General features: G+C 39.3%; 1 protein-coding gene across 7 annotated transcripts in view; it reads left to right on the top strand.

Moving 5' to 3' along the window:
- RABGAP1L (RAB GTPase activating protein 1 like) overlaps positions 1 to 22,080 on the top strand; it is a 268,625-nt gene that overhangs the window by 167,945 nt on the left and 78,600 nt on the right. For 6 of the 7 annotated variants that reach the window (XM_026063133.1, XM_026063169.1, XM_026063125.1 and 3 more), the window contains 3 exons: positions 3,405 to 3,479; positions 6,254 to 6,379; positions 7,795 to 7,938. In XM_026063133.1, the coding sequence (XP_025918918.1) occupies positions 3,405 to 3,479; positions 6,254 to 6,379; positions 7,795 to 7,938 (345 nt within the window). The remainder of the gene's footprint in view (positions 1 to 3,404; positions 3,480 to 6,253; positions 6,380 to 7,794; positions 7,939 to 22,080) is intronic. The other variant, XM_026063142.1, reaches the window with a different exon arrangement.

The raw sequence follows: 22,080 nt of genomic DNA, 5'->3' as shown, positions 1-22,080 counted from the left end.
TTGCAGCCGGTTCCACAATTTCAGAAGGAATATCTTTCTGCTTCCTTTATCTTCCTTTCTTTATCTTTCTGCTTATCCATGCCTGGTTTGGAGGAAATTTGTTTGCTCCAATGTGCTGATTTTTAAACACTTATTTTAAAGCATGTTTGATTAATTCGCTGTTGTTGTTAGCAAATTATTAGCTATTGTGTTAATAATGTTTCTCAGAACAGCGAGAACCCACGCACAGGTTGATCATTTCCTGTTAATTTTACAACTTTTTTTTTTTAAGAAAAATGAAAGTGTTTTTATATAGTATAAAAAAATCAGTGAAATTTGTTACTTGTTATTTTGCATATCTGTTTCTAAATGGAGCTAGCCTTGCAAAAGCAGAAATAAAACATCTTTTTGGAATACTAAAGAAATAAAATATTAGGCATCTGTATACCTGTAGATTTCTGGACACACAGAAAAATATTCTTCCTTAACTGATTCTGTTTTTTTTCTTTTTTCAATTCTATTATTATTATTATTATTATTATTATTAACAACAACCAGTGGTGGTACTAATTAGACATATGCAATATTAATTTAAAAGCTGAAAGTATATTTCTGTTAATTCAATGCAGAAAAGGAGAGCAATTTTAAATACTCTTTTTTTCAAGACAGCATCGGTTTTTTGGAGTCAAAGTTTTGAGCCTGCTATTACACCCTTATGGAGTTCTTCTGTGTATTTACGTCTGTGGCTGGAACTGGTTAGACAAGTGGATTGAAAATTGCTTCCTTTTTTTTCCCCCCCAATAATGTGTGAGACTAGTTGTCTTACATTTACTTGACCAATGAAAATAAAACATATTCGTGGCCTATTGTCACCTTTATTCTAATTAATCCCATCTACCACACTTGGAGAGAATAGTCGGCCGTATCGACCAACGGCCAGTACCTGTAAGTCATCGTTTAGCTTCTTACCAAGCTCCACATGTATTAGGAAGGATGTGCTTATAAGCAATGCCCTTTAAAGGAGTATTCGCTTTCTGGACTTTATAGAGCTCGAATCGTTGCAGAATTCTTCAGAAACTTTTCTTTCCTGGTTTCTGCCAATCCGATTGAAAGCGGAACCGGTGGGTTGAAGACTTCCCGTGCATTCTGGTCTCACGTCAGCCTTTCTGCCGGACCGTACTGGCAGTTGCGTTCACCCCGCTGGCTGGAAAGGAGTCGCGTGTCCTGTGAGGCGAAGTTCTTATCTTCTGAAGGCAGAGCTGAGCCTCCTTCTGAAACCCTGCATGATGGGCACGCGTGGTTTTGAGTTCACAGGCGGGAAGCGACAGCGAAAGGCCATGAATGAGACCGAAGCGTTTTCTTACGGTTAATATTTAAAGCAGTAATTTTTTTCTCATGTAGCTGGGTTGCTTCCGACAGCATAAAGAGATACGATACATTTTTTCAGCGCATACTATTATTTTAAGAACGCCGCATGGTCCAGAGGTGCGACAGCAGCACCGTGCTGGGCATGGTACGTGCAGCGCAGTCGTGCGGCGGCCGTGGCCGCCTCTGCCGCCCCTGCTGTCAGTCCTGCTGCTGCTTGCGCTTTCTCAAGTTCCCTCCTAAATTGCTGACTGCCTCTGACATCTCTTTAAAAACAGGATCAATTTTCTTGTCCCCGAAGAGTGAGGGGAAAGGAAGGTTTGGTTATTTTCGTTTTGGGTCTTGGTTTTTAATAGTAAGAAAGAGGTAGCCTTAGCAGGGAATTCCGAGTTACCATTAGCGGTGTCATCCTCACTCTTTTCAAAAAAATGTTGACCCCTGATATTGACATAATAAATTTAGACCTTCATTTTGAAACTGGGGTAGTGGTGTAATAGGTTACGAAGCAATTTTTGCGTTCACAAGATGTGGCCTCGTGAGAGCAGGAAACGAGGCAGAGGGACGGTATCAAGCCCTTTCAGCAGAACCTGGGTGCAGAGGTGTGGTCAGGGACTTCGTGGGCACATCGCGAGAACTCTGCAGTTTGCAGAGCGAGTTTATTGTCTGTCCCCCATATTTCATCTTTCAGAAGGTCGTTCTAATAAAGACGTAATGTATTACAGTTAGGGCACAGTAGGAATGCTGAAGATGGGTATTAGTTTTAGTGCTTTTAATTTTTTCTACGGATGCAGTAATGAAACCACAGCACTTGTGATATACTCAAGACAGGTTGGGATGTGGATACTACAGAAATATTAGTGTTATTTGTTATAAATTGTTCCTTCTGAAAAGTAAGGCAACGTGAAATGTCCATCATCGTGTTACATGCGGTACATTGTTGTTAATGTACAGAATTTTTTCAGATTTGGACCATGCCGCATCCTCTCTGCAGAAGGACTCAGCCTATGGCTGGCCTCAGCAAATAGGACGTTTCTACTATTAATAATGACCATAAGGTCACTTAAAAGCTGATGTGAATAAGGTCTGCGTGACAGAAAAATGGAGAGTCTTTCTCCGTCGTTCTCCAGTTGAGCTGAATAACAAATACAGCCATAATAGAAAAGGGCTACCTCCTTATAGCCTTTATCTGTTATAATTTTGGAAAAATTATCTGTCAGTGACGTGGGGTAACTCCTGTGCTGTCTCTCTGAGGCGCTAACCCTTTATTTTAGTGAGCGCCAGCGATAATGCTTTTAATGTCAAAACTGTGAACTGCTTCTCAGTTTCTTAAAACATTTAAGAAAGAAAAGAATCACTCTAGGGCCTCAGGAGAAAAAAAATCAGTTTCAATTGTAAAATATTATTAAATGTTTTAAAGTACAAAAGACGTTTGAAAGGTGCATGGTTAAATTTATTCTCCTGAACTCAGTGTTCAGAAGCTTGGCAAAGCTTTTTTCCTCAGTGAGGATTCGTGGTAGTATGGCAATCTTACCATAGCAAAAGGAGTCTCACTCATTTTTCAGCATAGTAAGGACATGGAAAAGTTGCATCTGCTGAAGTTTTCAGCCTGGAATAATCCTCAGTGGCTTCCTAACCAACATCCTCAGGTCCTCTGCTGAACTCATGGAAGAGTTTGTTTTTCCAAAACAAATGAACAAGCGCTCTCCCCATAACACAAACCAGCCTAGTCCTTAGCTCCTACTTGTTATATCATTATCATTATATCAGTACTGACTTCAGCAGAATTATCCCTGGTTTAAGTGAAGGGAAATTGCATCCAAATCTTTCCATGATTAAAAAAAAAAAAAAAAAAATTACAAATATTGTGTGTGTGTAAGACTGAGGATGAACTGTGCGTGTTTTCAATGTATTGAAAGCCTGTTCAAGCATGGTTAGAATTTCCTTCCCGTTATCTTTTTAGCCTCCATAATATTACATATTCTGAATATCTCATTGATTAAAATACATTTTGGTAATGCATACATAGATTTGAAATGTTTGGTCACTTTTGTTTTTTCTAGGCGTATTCTGTCTATGATGAAGACATTGGCTATTGTCAGGGACAGTCTTTCCTTGCAGCTGTGCTACTTCTTCATGTGAGTTCATTGCAAAATGAAAGCTTTAAAGCAGCTTTAAAAACAGTAGTACTGTAACATACTGTTTGACAGGTATTAACTGTTGTTTATTTGTCTATATTCATTATCCTTTTATTGCTTGTTGGCAAATAGTGTACAAATGGTTTCTATCTTTATGAATGTGTATTTCATCTATCTAGGTGAAATCCATTAATTCAAGATTAATTAGGGGTTTTAGTAGATGAAAGTAATGTATCTTGTAGCATTTTAACTTTTGACAATAGAGGTTATCTTTCTTAAAATTATCAAGTACTTTTATACCAAAACCTGAAATTCATTTGTTATATATTAATATTTTCTTGTAATCTGATTCTCATCTAGGTAAACTCCCATTGCATTTATGAGGAATTCAACTTTGGGAGGTGTTCTCAGGGCAGCTAACCGGAGCAAAGTCCCATTAATTTTCAATGAGACTTTTTCTCCTAAGGACATTTTATAAAATCTTTTGAATGAAAACTGAATTTGAACCATGATATTTTAGCCTGTAACCAAAAACTGTAAAACCTTTGATCTTTCACTTCATATATATATGTGTGTGTGTGTGTAGATAGATAAATGTACAATTTTTATATTTGCAATCTGCTTAAATTCCACGATATATCAGAGGATAAGCAGTGGATTTAAGTTGTATGAGTATTGTAAAGAACATGGGGGTGGGGTGGGGGAATACAAATCCCAACCACTGTTATTTATGCTGTTGCCTGCTTTCTCTGTCAAGCTTTAATTAATAAATTATTAATCATGATTAGAATCATTTCATAGTGTGGTTCTGTATGGGGCTGTTGGGGATATATATATATATATATATATATAAAAAACATACACAGTTCCCAAGAAATCAAATTCAGATTATTTTAACTATAAGTCATAATTCCTAAAGAGATCTGTGACTCCTTTCAGATTTAAGGAGCATGTTGCCCAATAAAAGTGTTACAGAGAAGCTTTAGATTCTTCAAGATAAATGTGAAATTAGTCACACTGCAATCCCACATATAGTGAAAATGAGCTTATCTATGCCTTTTTTGCAATTAAAAATTTACCTAAAGAAGGATTTTTAATTTCCACTTGAAAAATAATCCATTTTCAAAATTGCTTAGAAATGAATGACATTCTTAACATTTGATTGATACTTTGGCTCCTGTGATTTAGTCATATGCTATCATTACTGTAGAGGATCACCTTCATTTCTAGTGTTTCTGGAGTTAGAAGAAATTGCCCTGTACAGAAGGAATACCAAATGGCAATTACACTCATTTTAATACACCATTTATAACATTTCCTTTTCTAATAGGTTTTAAAAAAAAATTGCATTCATCTTGTTATAGAGCAGATTCAAGCTTTTTGGTCAGCATAAAGCTATTTCTTCCCTTAACTTTGTCTGCAGCCTTTATCTGCTGTCAGTGGGGATCGTTCTATCTAGCTAAAATTGTGGTGAAGAGATCTGAAATTCATAACAGCTCGTTCTAGGTGAATTTAGCCCGTTCAGGTTGCTAGCAGTGGATCTGGCATTTCTTGATGTTAACTAGTTACTGTCACATACGCTGTCTGAAAATGAAAGCGTCTGCTTCAACTGGGGCCCTGGAGACAGAGCATAATCATAGTCTAAACCATAAAAGATGAAACCCTGGAGGTGAATATCAAGAGACTAAAATTCTCTTTGAAGAAAATACGGAGCTTTTATCTATTGCTGGTATTTGCTGAGGGGCTGGCAAGAGGGTGAATGAAGGGATATACTAAAAGGTCGAGAATTGTCACTCTTGGTTCTCGATAATTGTTTTCAGTTGTAACAATCTGGTGCCTGCAAAAGGAAGATTTTTTTTTAAGTGATTGATGACCTGATTTGGGGTCTGCAGTGACTCTGCTTACGCATATCTTACTCTTATGTTCCCTGAAGGCAGGGGGAATGGGGGAGATGTCCCACCAGTGGAAGTTTGATGGCACAAGCGTTCACGCAAACGCAGCTTTCAATGGGCTCAAGCCAACGAACATAATTTTAGACTGGCTCACATAGTTTGTCCCGTAGTACTGCTTGCTATAATTCTGTTGGATAAGGAGTTTTGGTCAAGATGAAATATGGAGTTTATAGAGATAAGGCTCCTGAAAAGGCCGTGATGTTAACGGATGGAATCAGCCCTCCTGGTCTCACGATGAGGTTCTGAAGGCAACTTGGTTATTTCCACATCCATCTTGGGAAGCCTGCCTTCAGAGCATTTGACATCCTGGGGTTTGGGTGAAAGTAAATAAGCATTATTTTCAATAAGGATTGGTTAYCCCTTAGTGTCCTCAGACATTTTTCCCAGTTAACCAAGTCTCTCTCAGTACAAATCACTGTCTCGGGTTGCTGTTTTTCTTTCTCTTTTTTTTAACTGTTGTTCTGTAGAAGGGAATTGTGTACTGGCTGGTCTCTTATGTATTGGTAGAAAGAATACCAGTCGTGCCCAGACAGTCGTGCAGTTGTAGCCAGGTCTGCTTCTATGAATCTATGATCTGATCCCACATTTTCTTCAAAGAAACTTTTACAGAGCCAGATCAAGGTCCTCATCAAGGAGAATAGTTCCCTTGAGATTGTAGTTGCTTAATTCTAAATACAGAGTGCTGTAATGAAAATTTTAATATATCCCTGGTTTAGAATCCATCATGCATAAATGATTTAAGTGTGGATGTATGTGTGTGTTTTTGTGTAAGGAATTTCCAACCTCAGCTCTGTTTTTATTTTTGTGTATTTTTCCAAACAGATGCCAGAGGAGCAAGCATTCTGTGTATTGGTGAAAATAATGTATGACTACGGCTTGAGGGACCTCTACAGAAATAACTTTGAAGATCTCCATTGTAAATTTTTCCAGCTGGAGAAGTTAATGCAGGTGGGGCCAGGGTAAAAAATTCTTGTACTTTCATAAATTGAAATACTGGCGTGAGGAGGAGGCTAATGCTTTTCTTCCATAACTTACTGGACAATAAAAAGCCTCTCCTTTTAGAGGTGGAGTTGAACCAAAACTTGGATACATCAGCCCTGTATGCAGGGAAGTGTAATATCTAAATCCAAACATTGTGAGTCAGTTTTATTTCTGTTTTCTTTTGGCTTTCATATACAAAATCTTACTGCTAATCTTTGTATCCAAGTAGAGTGGGTTTGTTTTTTTTTTCTTTTTCCTGTCTCTGTTTGCTTACTTTCTCTTGTCCCTATTTTGTGATGTCACATAAAGAGAATTTCTGTGGTTTGTTAAGGCCAGGGAATCTTTTGGACTGCCACCATCAGTGTCCTACTTTCTGGGACTTGTGGTGGTGGTGGTCTGGCAAATCAGGACATGCTGGTGATGATGAAATACGATTCGAGTGTTGGGTCATTTTGTAGATCCTACTGTGATTTGAATACCTTGCTCCTTTTTCTCAGATGTAATTATTTCATGTCCAGAGCAACTTAACATAAATGAACAGTTGCAAGTTGTTGTGCTGACTAATAAGCAGTTATTAACAGTAAGCTTCGCCCTGTGCTTCTCTTACCGTAGTGAAAGCTAGCTGTTTGGGTCAGCTGCCCAGAGCAGAAAGGGGATCATGTTTCCTTCTGTGAGATGTATTAAAAACAAACAAAACAGTTCACAGACCACAGCTGTTGATTTATGCATATTTTCTGCATAGCAAATATGTAATTCATTTGATATTTTACTTTGGTATATAGTCTTTTCAGTATTTACATTACATACCTTAACAAAAATTTTTATTTAGTAACTGAAGATGCATAATGTTATTAATGTACACTAGAATTATCAGCACTTCTTTTACGTTGCTCATATATGCTGCCTAGCTAGAGAAATTGTCCCATGCGGTTGTGAAAGTTATAATGTGCTTTGTTGTTTTATGGTCTGCAGGCTGAACTCCTTGTTCCAGTATCTTTTTTTTCTTTTTTTTTTYTTTTTTTTTAGCAGAAACATTTATAACAAGGCGCATTTAAGGAATAACTTTTAAAAATATACACCATGCATGGCATACGTTTCACAACTACTCTGCCTTTTCTCTGTTTAAGATTTTGTAATTTCTTATTATAATCTTGCAGTACCTTCTCTAAAACAGAATCTATAGTGGGTATCTCACTAAAAAAAACATAATCATGGACACTGAAATTCATGAAGAAACATACTTCCATTGCTCAGAAGTAGCCAGGGTTTCATTTTGTTCTGTTCTTCAGTGTTTAGCAACCTGGTACTTACTGACAATGTTTATCATGAACTCAGAAGATTAATGAGAGGTATTGAAGCGTCTGTTTTTTCCTTTACTCTAGGAGCAGTTGCCTGACTTGTATAGCCATTTCTCAGACCTGAATTTGGAAGCTCATATGTATGCATCCCAGTGGTTTCTCACTCTTTTTACTGCCAAGTTTCCGCTCTGCATGGTCTTCCACATCATTGACTTACTGCTCTGTGAGGTAAAATGTCACAAACCTGAATCAGAAAAACCTAAGAACTTGTGCTAAGAACTTTTTTTCTTTTGATTTCATTTTATTGGAGTCATTTATTGTTTGATTTCAAACAGTGTATAACTAAATTCTTCAGAACTGGTGGATACATTGAAGAGATGTTCAGTGAAACACTGGTTTGGTTTTAAAATTAGTGTTCTGGACTGCCTCATTCTTTGCTGGGGGGTCTAAATAGAAATTTCTGATGCACACATCTGTTCTTCATTTAATTTGTTAAATAATTGATTCAAAATTAAGGATTCTAATTTTTTGAAGATACCTCATACTCTGTCAAGAGTAGGCTCTTGGTGGGAAAGCTCTAAACTGATTTCCCAATTCAGAATGTCCAAAGATGGTAAGGGTATTGCAAGTTGCTTTGATAGCCTAATATTAATTAGTAAGAATTGCTGAAGAGCACAATTGGATGAAGCTTTGTTTTTTTTCTTTTTTTCCTATTGTTTCAGCCAAAATATGCATACGTTCCAGACACAGAATGTTATGTTTCTGTATTGCAGACATATCTGCACTTCCTTTTAAAAAAGATAGAATAGATTGATAGTCTGGAATACTTCTTTTGGTAAAATGTTAGTACTTCCTTTTGTCAGTGAGAAGTTAGGGCATCAGTAAAATTAAACCTGTTCTTGAATCTGCCACTGATTTACTCTCTGACTTTAGATGAATCACAGACATTACTCTCGGCCTCCTTGTTTGTAACATAGAGATGGTCATATCCTGTTTGCTCTTTTTTATATACAAATAAATAAAACAATTGAGGTTCTCAAATGGAAAATGCTTCATAAATATGACATGCTGTTGGTTATCGTTTAGTGTGAAGTATTTTACTTGGGGGTTTTCAGGCTTGCTGCACACACATTGATAGCATTCATTATAAATTAAACAAATAACATACCGCTCATAACTCAGTATTTCTTTCCTTAAGAGTATTGCTTCTTATGTATATTGGTGCTCAGGTATCAAAAAGAGCTAGGTAAATATTTCCAGGTACCCAGTAAGCGTGAAAGGGAGTAAAGGAGAAATGCTCTCACTTTTCCACGTAAACATGTTTCACTTTGGACATATCTGAGCTCTGTTTCTTTCACAAAGTCTTATTATTTTAAGGCAGCAAATAGAGAAGAAAAAAAGAGGAGCTCTGCTAGTTCTCCTGCCCTTGTCCTCCTCTTTGCAGAGGTAGTCAAGCAGTGGATGAACACAATACCTTGATCGCTTGGGAATTGTTAGTGAGTTTATTTTCGGGAGGGGATTGGGGTGTAGATTTGATCCTTTGCTGTCAGTTCAGTATATTTCTTCATTCTGTTCYTGAGGTACAGCTGCTTTCAGAAATGACCTTTGTAAGCAACTGCTTTCAAAAAGTAAAAAATATCATTTCATAGTGGCGATTATTGTGCTAGCAGTATAGTTGCATCCTGTGTGAAGCTCTTGTGCTTTCTATTATATTAAGCTTGATGATAAGATATGCTGAAGAAATCTTTTAGTCGTGGTTAATATAGCTTTAGTATTTAGAATGAAAAAAGCAACAACTCTTAAAACATTTGTATTCATGTCACATCTGTCAGTGTTTATCTCAGCATGCCTGAAGGAATTACTCTGGAAAAAAGGTGAAAGAACCTGAGGAGAAAGTGAGAGCAAAAGGAGAATTTGCTAGAGAAAGGGAAACTTGCTGGCATTTGGGGAGGGTAATCCCGTAACGCTAAAGGAGCCTCTTTTACAGCAGCTAAAAATAAATCAGAAATGGTAAGAAAATTGGTTTTAAGTGAGAAGATGCATGCAGACCTCTTGAGAAACAGTGGGGCAATGTGTAGATGACGTAGTGGGGCGACAGCGTAGACTCTCAGAAAACCATTCTTAATTTTCAGGAATCAGCTAGTCTGAAATAACACGCAGCTCTGAGAACTTGTCTGAGGAGCATAGATTAAAATCGTATTAAAATAAAAACCTAGCTGACCCTCATCCTAGAAGGAAGATGAAATCTGAAGGCATATGGCATAGCCAGGATAGGAAAGAAGTAATTCTTTAATGGTGGCCTGAAATCATCCTGTGAAACTGCCTGCCCAGTCAGCCTCCAGCAGGAGCAAGGGAGCAGGCACAAATATTTTGTGTCTGCATTCAATTGCTCTTTATCGCTGACAAAACAGCATGCCTGTAGTTCCAGCAACTGGAAGGAGAAAAAAACAGTTGCAGCTGTTAACAGTGGAATGTATTCTTCTAAAAAAAAAAAAAAAAAATTCTCAAAAAACCAAAAAGCCTTCGAAGTGAGCTGCATTGTATTTTTTTTAAATCAAGCTTCCAGCCTTTTCGTTAATTTGTCATAAATACAGATGATTTTTAAAGAGCCTTTAACTTCCTTCCTGACTGTGCGTTCTCCCTATCCCTGTCTGGCCTGTAGTTGACAAAATGTTTACATCCTAAGCAACTCTTTTATGAAAGAAAAAAGTTGGGGGGAGAAAAAACAGTTTTAAAAAACCCCAAGCTGAACGGGCGCTGCAAGCTGGGCGTTCCTAGGGAGATTCTCCGGTCCCCAGGAAACTGCTCGAACTGTGGGTTGACGTTTTGTGTCACCTGGGAATTTCTGACTGGGATTTGTCTCTCTAGTTCTTACCTGTGGCTGGGAGAGATAATCGATGTCGTTATGGGGAATAATCACGTGCATGATGAGAGATAATCCCTGGAGTCCGAGTGCGGCGCTTGGCGTGGCCGGCCCTCCAGCCAGATGTGCAGGAGGTCTTGTTAGCAGGCAGAAGAAGGCAGGCGGTGGGTCGGCCAGTGACAGGGTGAAGGTTTGGGAGGAATGGGGGATTGATGGGAACAGGGCGAGATTTAATGTTGCTTGGGGGTGAAATTATTGTTACTTTTTTTTTTTTTTAAAGAAAAATAGTTTCTAGAATGTTAGATTCTAGTAGGGGGAGGAGGAAGGCAAATGCAGAAGATAGAGAGAGACCAGAGTGTGGCAGTGTGTTTGTGCCTGTGTGTGAGGATGGATTTGCAAAATGTTACGGAAAGGGAGAAGGGAGACTTGTTAAATAGGCAATACCAAAACTTGGGAGAAAAATTGCAAGAAAGGAAATTTAAGTAGCTGATTTTGCAATGTGAGAATTTATTTTTGTTGAGAAATTTTAAAAATTTCATTAAAATAGTTAGTGCATGCTCTTATGATCAAGGTCTTTTCATCATTCTCACATTAAACTTTACTTGATAGAACAATTTTGTTTAAATTCATACTAATTTGGAAGTTGCCTCTGGAACTGGAATGTCCTCTACATTTTCAAGTCCTAATATCCTAGTGTCTTCCTCTGACCTTCCTTTCTATTTTTTTCCCCATGTCCAGCTACTGAGGATGTGATTCAACCCCCAAATTTCCAGTGGCCTTAGAATATTGCCTCAGAAAAAATGCCTCTGTAGTTGGAGGACAGAATCTGTCAGCCACCCTCATCTAGGGCAGGAAATGTTCTGGTGATCGTCATTTTTCCTATGACAAAACCTCGAAGACAATYTTGGGCTCTCAGAGATATTCCATGGTAGCATGTTCCATATAAGGCTTAATTTGTGTCTGACTGCTTGTAATACAAACAAAGCAACCAACCCCTTCATCCAGTTGAAAGTTCTCCAGTGATTACAGCAAACTGGGTGCTCCTGAGCCTGGCGAAGTAGATGAATTTTAACACGTCAGCATCATGGGGAGATCTTTCTGCAAGGCTCCCTTCAGCTGCCTGCTTCGACTGCTTCATTAATCTCCTCTTCTTTTGCTATTTCTGTTTGCATTAAGGAAGAACTTTGTTGATGAGATTCAGAGTTGTATTTGGACTTGTCAGTCTTGTCTATCAACATGACGTTGTTGTTGAATTCTTTGAGAGCCTGCTCTGCTTTGCCATTTCTTTTTACCAGTTTTTAAATTATTTGTTTAAAGTCCCCCTCAAAAATAGTGACTTACCTAGACAACGTGCATGTGATTTAGACAGAGCTGTGCCCAGTGTCAGAGTTGCCCCTGGATAACGATACATAAGATCATGGAGTTGCCATTTAACTTTGGTTTGCATTTTAAAATTTACAATTTAAAATTAAAATTWAAATATATATATTTAAAAAGCAACGAGTTAGTGTTCTTAAATAGGCATTTAGAGAGAAAATCAGTTGACAGACAAACTGTAAGCATTTTATGATTTTTCATTAAATTTTCTGCTTAGAAAAAAACCCGCTTAAAACAGTATAGGCAATATTGCCAAAACGCAGGAAGTTCAAAGCTCAGGCTGTCATCCCGTTATTAACCTAGAATTTTGAGACTTCGTTGGGAACCTGCCTTTTAAGTTTGTACGGCTGTTTTTGCATACAGTTCTTGGGGATATAAAATACGTAAGGATTATGTTTCTCCCCTTTTAAGGAGTGTATATAAAACACTACTACATGCTGCCTTTTCTGGGCTGGTACAGATATTTCTATATTTTAGTGTCAGTAATCACATAGTCTTGTTACAAAAATTAATAGTTTGACTACTGAGSTGCCATTTTATGATCAAGACTGAATAGAAGGAGATGCAACTGGTTATCTATCACTTTTGAATAATAATTTAATATTTGCTAATTTATCTAATAACGGAGAAGTGAAACTACCTTTCCCTGGKCCACACAGCAGAACAGTGGAAGAACTGCAAATTGAAACCTAGATACGGCCATTCCTTGGCCTTTGTTTATGAAGTGTCGCACACAAAATTCTGTATAAAATAACCTTCATAGTCAGTATTGAGAAGCTGTCAGTGATAGTGGAGACTGATGGGTGTTTTTAAAAACCTTGCAAGACATGACTCGGTGCTAGGAAATAGGCTCCCCTGGAGAGTTAAAATGTGCAACTGTGGCGGTTAAACGTGGTCGCTGGGAGCACTGCTGCATAATGAAATAATGGAAATGTTACAAGAATGATAATTATTGGCACTGAAGAGTCGATGCCTGTCTTATGTACGTCTTGCTGAAAAATGGATGTGGCAGGAAACACTGAGCCGTATGGGATCGCACAGACGATGTGCCGGGCTGTCGCTGCACGTTAGTACTAACTCAGGAGCAGCTATCACAAAAGCCTGTTATTTTTTTATCCGTCACTGTCAAATACCTCTGTGATTGCATCAGGGGAGTTCAGCTGAGAAAGAACAGATTAACATTTTAATTTGTTAAACTTCCTCTGGAATTGTCAGGAACAAACCCACTTCCTCTGCAAGTCTACACTCAGATGAAATGTGAATTAAATCAAATGTTGTGTACAGTTTTTTGTCATCTGTAGATTTATAGGGGAAGCAAATTTGAACTTTTTGGAATTGACTATCGTCTGTCACATTGTCTGCATTTGTTAGCCCTTCATTGATGCGTGTTTTAATAAATGCTTATACAGCGGGAGACTGGGCTTGCTAAAAATAAAACCTATTTTAGAACAGTAACAGCATATATTTACAAGCTGGACTTAAATTATAAGTAGATACGGATCTATACTGAAACTTCCTGCAGTATTTAATAATATTTACAAAACTAAAGTCAATGTCATACTTGTGAGTTGGAAAAGCCTGATCTTTTTTTTCCTTTTTATGCATATAGACACTCAGACTTTGGCATTTAGATTGTCTCTTTTTAGCCTGTCCACAGYGCCTCGCCATACGTCTGCTAGAGAGCTACCTCTGCTTTCCAAAGCCTTTATCGGCCACCGCCATTTCATGGAGCGAGACTGGAGAGGTTTTCTTCCCGAGACTACTGCGAGTGGCTTTGAATTGATTTAAGAAGGCCCTTGACAGGGAAAGAGAATAGGTCGCCTCCATRCTGCTCTGACGCCAGGGGGAGAGGCTGGGATTTGAACACATATGTCCAGCTGAGTGATGCGGGTTGCTAGAGTCAGGATTTGCTGGTCGGAAGGAAAAAGTGCAAGTGAGCTAGTTTGTCTGAGAGCAGGTGAAATGTTTTGCCTCTCTTGCTGCATACTAATGCACAAGTTGCTATTATCAAAACCTGTATGTATGTATGTATGCAGTAGATGACACTGTTCTCAGTTAACATAGTCATGTTTATAAGGCAACAGATAGTATCAGTAGCGCAGAAGAAGAGGGCTTCTAGCTGAAATGTCGCTACAAAGCTTCTCCCAGCATTACTTTTATTAAAAAAACCTGCTACAGACGTGCTGTGTGATTAAAAATTAAAATGTATGCATATACTATGTGTAGTCTCTCACCTCATTAAATAGATGTGACTTTAAATGTTGSTAGGCAAAACAAAGCAAGACGATTAATGTGATGCATACCCTATAGAAATACATGCATATGTAGATAATTTTGAGAATAGGAGTTAGCTTTATGCATGAAAAAGCATCTGCTTGACATGTCAGCTATTATCATCTTTTTCATTGCAAAAAAACCTGAGGTCTGCAGTGGGGATAGCTCAGCTCTTCTGACCCTGAATTTTATGCTTTTATGTATTTAGATGAGTTATTTAAGGCCATGCTAAAAGTAATTTTAGCTTAATTTGTCTCATGACTACAGCTCTATTCCACTGTGGATTTTTCAGTACTGGACCGAAATTAAACTAAAAAGGAAAGGAGATGTCATATTTGATTGCGTACTTTGTGGATGAGGAACTTTTAATAGTGTTTGTAGGTGTTTGTTTAAATGRTTTGGATTACAATGATAAAGAATTTTAAGTCATTTTCAAACTGAAAGTCATAAGAAGTATTAGGGGTTTGAATATGAAATTTCAATCAGCAGCAGAAATATCGGAGGTACGTAATACAATGTTCTGAATTGCCGCGGGGACAGGGGAACACAAAATGTTCAGTTCWCTTTTAAAGCTGTACAGAATCTAAAAGAACTCAAGTCTGGGTTGAGGGAAAGAGTATTTTAATAGAGTACGTCCAAGAGGCTCTCTGAGAGCCACGAGTTTAACGTACCCCTCCGCACTGTGTTGTGCGGCTGTTCCCGTGAGCACCCATAATTTGTGTGTCTTTCATTCATAGTTGCAGCTTGTTTATCCCCCAAATAACTTGGGCATTTTTAGGACAAGGCTGGCGATAAATGCTCTGCATGAACAGAGGAAAAACTGTCTYGCAGCAATCTGCAATTCAAGATAACTTCTGTGAACAGAAGGTAGCTTTTTGGTGATGCTGATAAATGTTGTGGTTGTAAGATGCTATGGCTGCTTCTGTTTCAGAAAATATTTTTAAGATACAGGTGCAAAGTTAGCCAAGATGAGGGACCTAAGTGAACAGCCTGGTCTGGGTCGTAGAGGAGAGAGACATCCAGTCTGATGTCCCAATATGTCTCTGAATTAGTTTCTCCGTTGCTGCTGAAATACTTTAGCCATGTACTAGTTGATGTTCACTTGGTTGATTTTTCTAGGAATGCAGTAAATTTCCGTAATGCTCACTTAACTCTAGTGCCATCTGCCGTATGCGAATAGCAGCGTACTCGAGGGAGTCTTGGCAGGACCCAAAACCGCTGCAGAAGTGGCCGAAGGAAAGGGTTGCACGTGGGAAGGTGGCACTGCGCGGGCAGATTCAGGAAGCTACGCCRGTTTGGGGAGCGTCTTTAAAAAAGAGGATGGCGCAGTCTGCCTCTGCCAAAACACTCCCCCTTACTTTGCAATTGGCCTCCGAGGCCATAGTGTGTTTTCTCGTAAAATATTGAAAATCAGCAAGTGCCCTTCCCATTCGGACGACTGCTGGAAAGGGAAAACGAGCTGAGAGGTGAAGGCAGAGAGAGACACGGCCATTGCCTCTTTCCACACGTGAGCTGGAARCCTTGACTTTCTGCAGAGATTTGAGGCTTCTCTTTCTATCCTCTTCATATAAATACACACACACATATACATACACACACATATATATGTATATATAAGAGGCCTGCTAAGGCCCTTGATGCRCAGTGTGCTTTCAGGCCCCTTTCTTTGTCCCCATATTAATCAGGTTTGGCAGAGGGAGAGGAGTGTCTGAACCCCCCCGCTTTATACCTCTGAAAACCAGAAATGCCAGGAGCTGATGTTAATGTATGGCTTGGTCAAGCAGACGAAGAAAGCATGCTGCCATCCCATACCCGGCTGCCTGTGAGTTAAGAACGTACCACTGCAGAAATACCAGATGCCCGGGAGCAATTTTATATGTGAAAATGACTTATTCCATGGTTGTAATTATTATTGTCACAGAAGCTGAAGAGAAAAAAGTATTAATCTCAAAGCAGTCTGCCTTCGCCTATCCATAGCAACGTCTCAGCAGCAAGTTATGTGAAAATCACCTGAAACATCTAAATATTGCCTTATACTCCCAAATCATTTTCATTTCTGTTAAAAAAACAAACAATTTCATGCCAAACTTACTGATAGAGGATGGGGGTTGCCTGGTAGTATTTATCTTGTGCCTTTCCATAATATCAAATACAGAAGGTGACACAATAAATGCTGAATTCCCTGGCGCCCCTTTTACCATCTCCCTGCTATCTGCTTGTCTAATAATTCAGCCAACTGGTTTTAATTTGGGTTTGTATATTATTCATATCATCGTAGTATCAGGATGGTGATTTCTCTGTTTTCTTTTCTTCTTTCTGGTGGTGGTGTGTTTCATGGTGTGAGTTACCATAGTAGGTGATTTATACTGACTCACCGGAGGAAGCCTGGTTTGAGAAGCTGCCTCGTTCCTTGGCAGTAAGGTCTCTTTGCAATGTTATCATCTCTCTCTCTCTCTCCAAGATAACTRTTTATTTAGAAAGCGATATCTGTTGCTTATACAAACCTTGCTATATTATACAATAATGAGATCATGATTTTCTAGTTTTTAGTTCTATGGAGTCAACCTAGAATGTGAAAATTAAATTTCTTTCAGCCTACTACAACAAGAATTATAAAGGACTTTTCCAGTGGAATTTAAAATTTCTTTTGGTGACGTGTGAGCCAAAACAGGATCTCTATCTGTCCGTCTCTCTCACTCCTCCCTTGAGTTGTGCATGTTCTGCTGGGTTAGCAAGAGCTAGTAATTCAAACAGTGTTTCAGTAACTAAAGCAAGTAAGTTACTTGCATGACTTGGAACACCCATGCACGTGCCTGCACACACTGTGCACGAGCACAGCAAATCTTTGTCATCAGAAACGTCTTTTTTACATTTTGCTTTATTTGAAACTTTTCCTTAGTTGTCTTGTCATTAAACTAGAATGCGTGTACATACTATAAAAATGATATCAGAGTAAAAAATACTAAATAATATGCATATCCCTGCAGAATGTGCTCCAAGTCTGCATTACTTACAAAGAGACATATGAGGTTCAGACCTTGTATTTATGGTGTCAGCAGCATAAATGTATTTGTGATATTCTTAAAGTTTATTGTGTGTTCTCAACATACTCTAGTTGCCAAACAAATATTTTGCTGGAAGCAATCCAAAACATAAATAGAATTTTAATTCTTCTTTTGAGTTTGTAACCCCAATTACCCTTTACAGCTCCTTTGAAAAATGTGCAAGTGAACACATAATTATGAAACAGTTTCAAATTAACTTCAGTTGAATAGCTAATCTGTCTTTAAAAAAAGAAACATTCAGTTATTAGAAAATCAGAACAGGTTAAGTGGTTCTTTTGATGGCATGTCATGTGAGTCTTGAAGCTTTTCAGACCTTAAAGAGGTRCTTGGTTGACTCTCGCATTTATCTTCGCTACCTGATGCCGAGCTGTAGAGAATGTTGTATCGATATTGTCACTGTTTCCTCCTACAGGTCATGCATATCTAGGAACAAAGCCACAGATAAGAAACACTAATATTACTTGAATTTCCGATATATTTTTTGAAGAGATTTGCTCCCTTTTGTTTGTGGAAATGATGCAGAGGGTACTGCTGTAAAACCATAGAAAAATCCAGATGGTCTGGATTGGAGAGGGAGAGGTGGCAGTCTCTCCCTCCAGCGCTGGTATTGTAGCCTACCTTCTCACAAGGCTTCCGCCATCTGAGAAAAGCTTTAAAATGGGAGAGAAATTCCAAAGAAGCCCCCTGTGCAAGTGCTGTCCAGGTGATACATTACTAAAGTGTTTGGCTTAACTCTTCAGGCAACTCGTTAGTTGAGCAGCACGTAGTAGTTGGCTGCCCCCTTACCTCCCTTTTATCTGCCCCTTGGTAGGCTTGCTAGGCCAAACGCATAAATACACCTCCTCTCATCTAAAGGAATCTTTCCCGTTATGGAGATGTCATTATTTACAAATCTTTTAATGGGGTCATTGCCATCTCTGCTTGTTCCTCTTTGTTTCTGTCTTCCTTTAAGGGATTTTCCAAAGTCATCTCTTGTCTCAAAGAGCAGAGGGACTCAAACTGAGGGCTTCTGAAAAAGTGCTGCTGTCTGCAGGAGGAATCTTGGCTGCAGAGGGAGTTTAAGCATCTGCAAGAATCTCTCTCTAGAAGATAGTTAACGTGATAAGGTTTCCAATTATTTTAAGCCAGCCTTCATTTCAGTGCACATGCGTATCATTTGCAGTTGAGGTGTTACATTTTTACAGCCTTGTGAGATATGGTTTCACTGCTTTGCCCATGCGAACGTTAGCTACAATCTGTGTTGGAGAGTAAGATCTTTTGCCATATAAATTAAAATAAAGGTATGCTTCTATGAAGTGAAATCTGAATGGGAAAATGGTGAGCTACTGGATGATGAATGTTCACGTAGCATTATCATGCCAGTAGGTATGAAGGGTTCTGTTGCGAGTGTGCTGTTTCTGTTTGAATATATGTAACTCTCTCTCTCTCTCTTTCTTTCTCTGTAACTCAAAAGTCTTTGTAAAGTCGAGAGCAGGCAGGGTGCAGTCAGTCGGAGCCGTAAGCAGGTTCTGACGAGCAGCTGTCAGATGGCACAAACTCTGCATTTTTCCCTTTGCTGGCCCATTCTGGCTGCAGGATAGTCAAGAGTTGTCTGCTTTGAGACGGGCTTGTTCATTCTCCGAAGTTCCTGAGCTTAATGAGATCTGTTAAAATGCTCTAGGCTTCTACACAAGCTTACGAGGGTTCTTAAATGACACCTGTCTGAAGAAAGAAGATACTGTGCAGATGCTTAGCTAGGCAGCTAGCCCCCTAGGCAGGGTGTCACAGGAACCGCTGAGCCCTCTGCAGGCAGCTAGCGCCTTGGGGAAATGTATCCGCATGCCTCGTTTCTGGGATCTGGCACCGTGGACTTAATGTCTGAGAGCTGGGCAGATCGCATACTCCCCCTTCGTTTGCTCGCTAGCGGCAAAGCCTCTCAGGTTGAAAGCCAGGAGACTGGCTGCATGATCGAGGAGCAACAGGACACGAGGACAAGCCCCTAACCGTGCCTGTGCTCTAAGTGTAGCTCTTGTTGAATAATACTCTAGATTTTTAATTTTGGCTGTTGTATATTAAGCAAGCGAGTCTTTGGGTAATTATTTATAACTTTCATATGTGCAAGGGGTTTTTTAATATTAAGATGAGATCTGCATCATATGAAAGTGTTTATTTCAAAATACCTAGTTAAACATGTGAGCTTTGGTTTTGAAAAGTAATTGTTTAAAGCTTATTTAGTATGGGCGCTCTCCTTTTTCCCAGCTGTGAATGATTTGTATGTACTTTCATATTTCCATTATAAAATTGCTGGAGGGATATTGCTAGCAATGATTTATTTGTCTGGTACACATTGGTATTTTTGGTACTTCTGCTTCTAAAATAGATGGAGAAGTGTAAGCTGAGTCTTATAAATCTGTGTGTTGTAAATGAAGTAGGATTTTAAATAAGAGATTGTGAAAAAATGAGCTGAGCTAGCCTCCTTTTTCATAATCRCAATCGTTACACAAGCTTGGCTATGTCAGGGTAGTCTTCTGAGCACTGGAAAAAACAATTCAAGCAGTATGTGGACCAGTGCTTATAAAATGAGTTGTGAGAATGGGTGGGTGAGGCACCACATTTGAAATCTAAAGCATCTTGCTGTACGTCCAAAGCCAGGAGCGGCAGCCTTTCCTGCGGGCGCCCCCTCCGACCCGCGCTGCTGGCAAGGGCTGCGAGTCTCTGGGCTCAGAAAGGCCACGCCGGGCAGTGTGAAATTGCCRTTGCCTGCAAAATTGCTGCCTCGCAGGTCTAAAATATCCCCTCGGTTTGAGAATCGCCCTTCCCTTGGAAGAGTCCTTGCGGAGATCCTGATTGCAGGGCGCTTGCATGGTGCCCTGGTTGTCTGGTGTGCCGTTGGGGAGCCCGCGACCTGCCCCTCGCCCGCGGGGCCGCCGCAGCCCCCGGGGAGGCGCGAGGCGGGAGCAGCCTGCCTGTGCTGCGGTCGCGCCCCAGGGAAACCACCGCATCTACCTGGTCCTGCTGCTGGCGGCTCTTGGGGTTAAAAGTGCTTGGTTCATTCTTATTACTGAAAAGGGTTTTTGGAATATAACCAGGAGATGCTGGTACGGAGGTACTGCGAGCTTACCTTGCTGCTGCTGGTGCTCTGGTTTGATCAACCTCATGAGCGGAATTCACAGTCAAACACTTTTCTATTAAAATGAAGTATAGAAACTAAAGTAGTTTCTGTTGTGTTTGAAATATTTATTACCACCTTTGGGAAAAGGGTTTCCCATTATTGCTTCTTTGATTCAGCCCTGCTACAATTGTGACCTCTAGTGGAAAAAGTCGGTTTGTTATCATAATGATTATGCATAGAGTTACCAATTAATTTGTGCAGTGTTGCAATATTCATTACGTCTCATGTAGTCTTAACTCCAAGACTCATTAATGGATAAAATCCCTTCGAGGCACCATACTATCCATATGAAAAAAATAAAATTTCTGCCTAAGAATGCCCCTGAAGAGTTTCTGCAGGTTTTTGTAAAGGCTGATTTTCTTGGCATGTGTAAACCTCTGCAGCTTTTCTGTTTTGTTTTGTTTTGTTTTAAATATRATCTCTGATTTTCAGGAACAGGCTTGGAAAATTACTCAGTTGTAGAAGCAGAAAYGTCTTGAAGTGGGAGGCTGCTGCTGTCTGTCCCAACCTGTAATATTTTTTAAGGGGACCCACTGGGTCTTCCCACAGCTTTCCCTGTAGCAGCGGCAGATCATTGCCCGGCTTCTGCCTCTCTTGAGTTTTRTGACTTTGGGCTTTCCTAGCAGAGGCAAGTCCTAACTCATGGAACGTTCCTGCTCGCTCCCAAACACGCGGCCAGTTTTCTCCCTTTTGCAAGGTGCTTTCTCATGCCACTCTATGGAAGCTTTTAGTAGTGGGATATTGGTGGTAACATGTGATAGAGGTAATTTTTAAAGTGCTGCTAAAACTTTCAGATTTGGTGCAAAGGCARCAAGATTCAGAAGCTGCCATCTTGCCAAATCAGTTTATCCACTTATTTTAAGAATATGTGAGATTCTTACAGACACTCAGTTGTAGGAGTTTGTTGAAACAATTTGTGGTGCAGCATTAGCAAGAAATTAATTGAAATCTTGTTGCAGGRTAGTGGAGGGTTCCCATATAAAAAGTCCTGTTGTTACCCCATACTGATACGTATTATAGTGACAGTATTATTTGTGTGCAGTTCTGTTGGGGACACTTAGATATCAGCTCTCAAAGACATTTATAAGAAGAGGTTTATCTTGATATTAAACAAACAGGCAAGAAGATTTGTAAAAAGTAATCTAGGAATACAGCAGTTTGAACACATAAGGCAACAAATGAGAATTGTATACGGTATTTTTCATATTTGGGCAGTCACAAAGCTATTTAGAAAGTTAAATATTCAAGATACATAGGCAAAGCTGGTAGAGACAAGAGAGTCTCTTCCATCAGCAGCGGAAACGTGTGTCCTGCCTGCCTGGCTGTCCATGCTGTTTGGCTGAGCTGCGCTTGGCTGGTTTYGCAAGCATGACCCCAAGTGTGTTTTCAGTTAGACTGATGTAAAGGGGCCTCATTCATTTATTCCCCTTTCCCCAGAGAAAATCTCAAGGTCTTGCTCGCCAAAATAAAAAGATGTTAAATACAAGCAAGGGTGTGGTATTTCATATTTTTATATAAACCATAAAGTGGAAATGCAGTCGTTTTCACCAATGTGTTGCCAGTAAGTGGAGTAATTGTCTACTTTCTTAGATTTTTAAATAATTGGACATTGCCATTTCATTATTTACTGAATGGATTTG

The sequence above is a fragment of the Apteryx rowi genome, unplaced genomic scaffold (genome assembly GCF_003343035.1).
Source record: "Apteryx rowi isolate R43461 unplaced genomic scaffold, aptRow1 scaffold_100, whole genome shotgun sequence".
Taxonomy (NCBI): domain Eukaryota; kingdom Metazoa; phylum Chordata; class Aves; order Apterygiformes; family Apterygidae; genus Apteryx; species Apteryx rowi.
The sequence above is the reverse complement of the archived record's forward strand: the minus strand, read 5'-3'. Positions and strand labels throughout refer to the sequence as shown.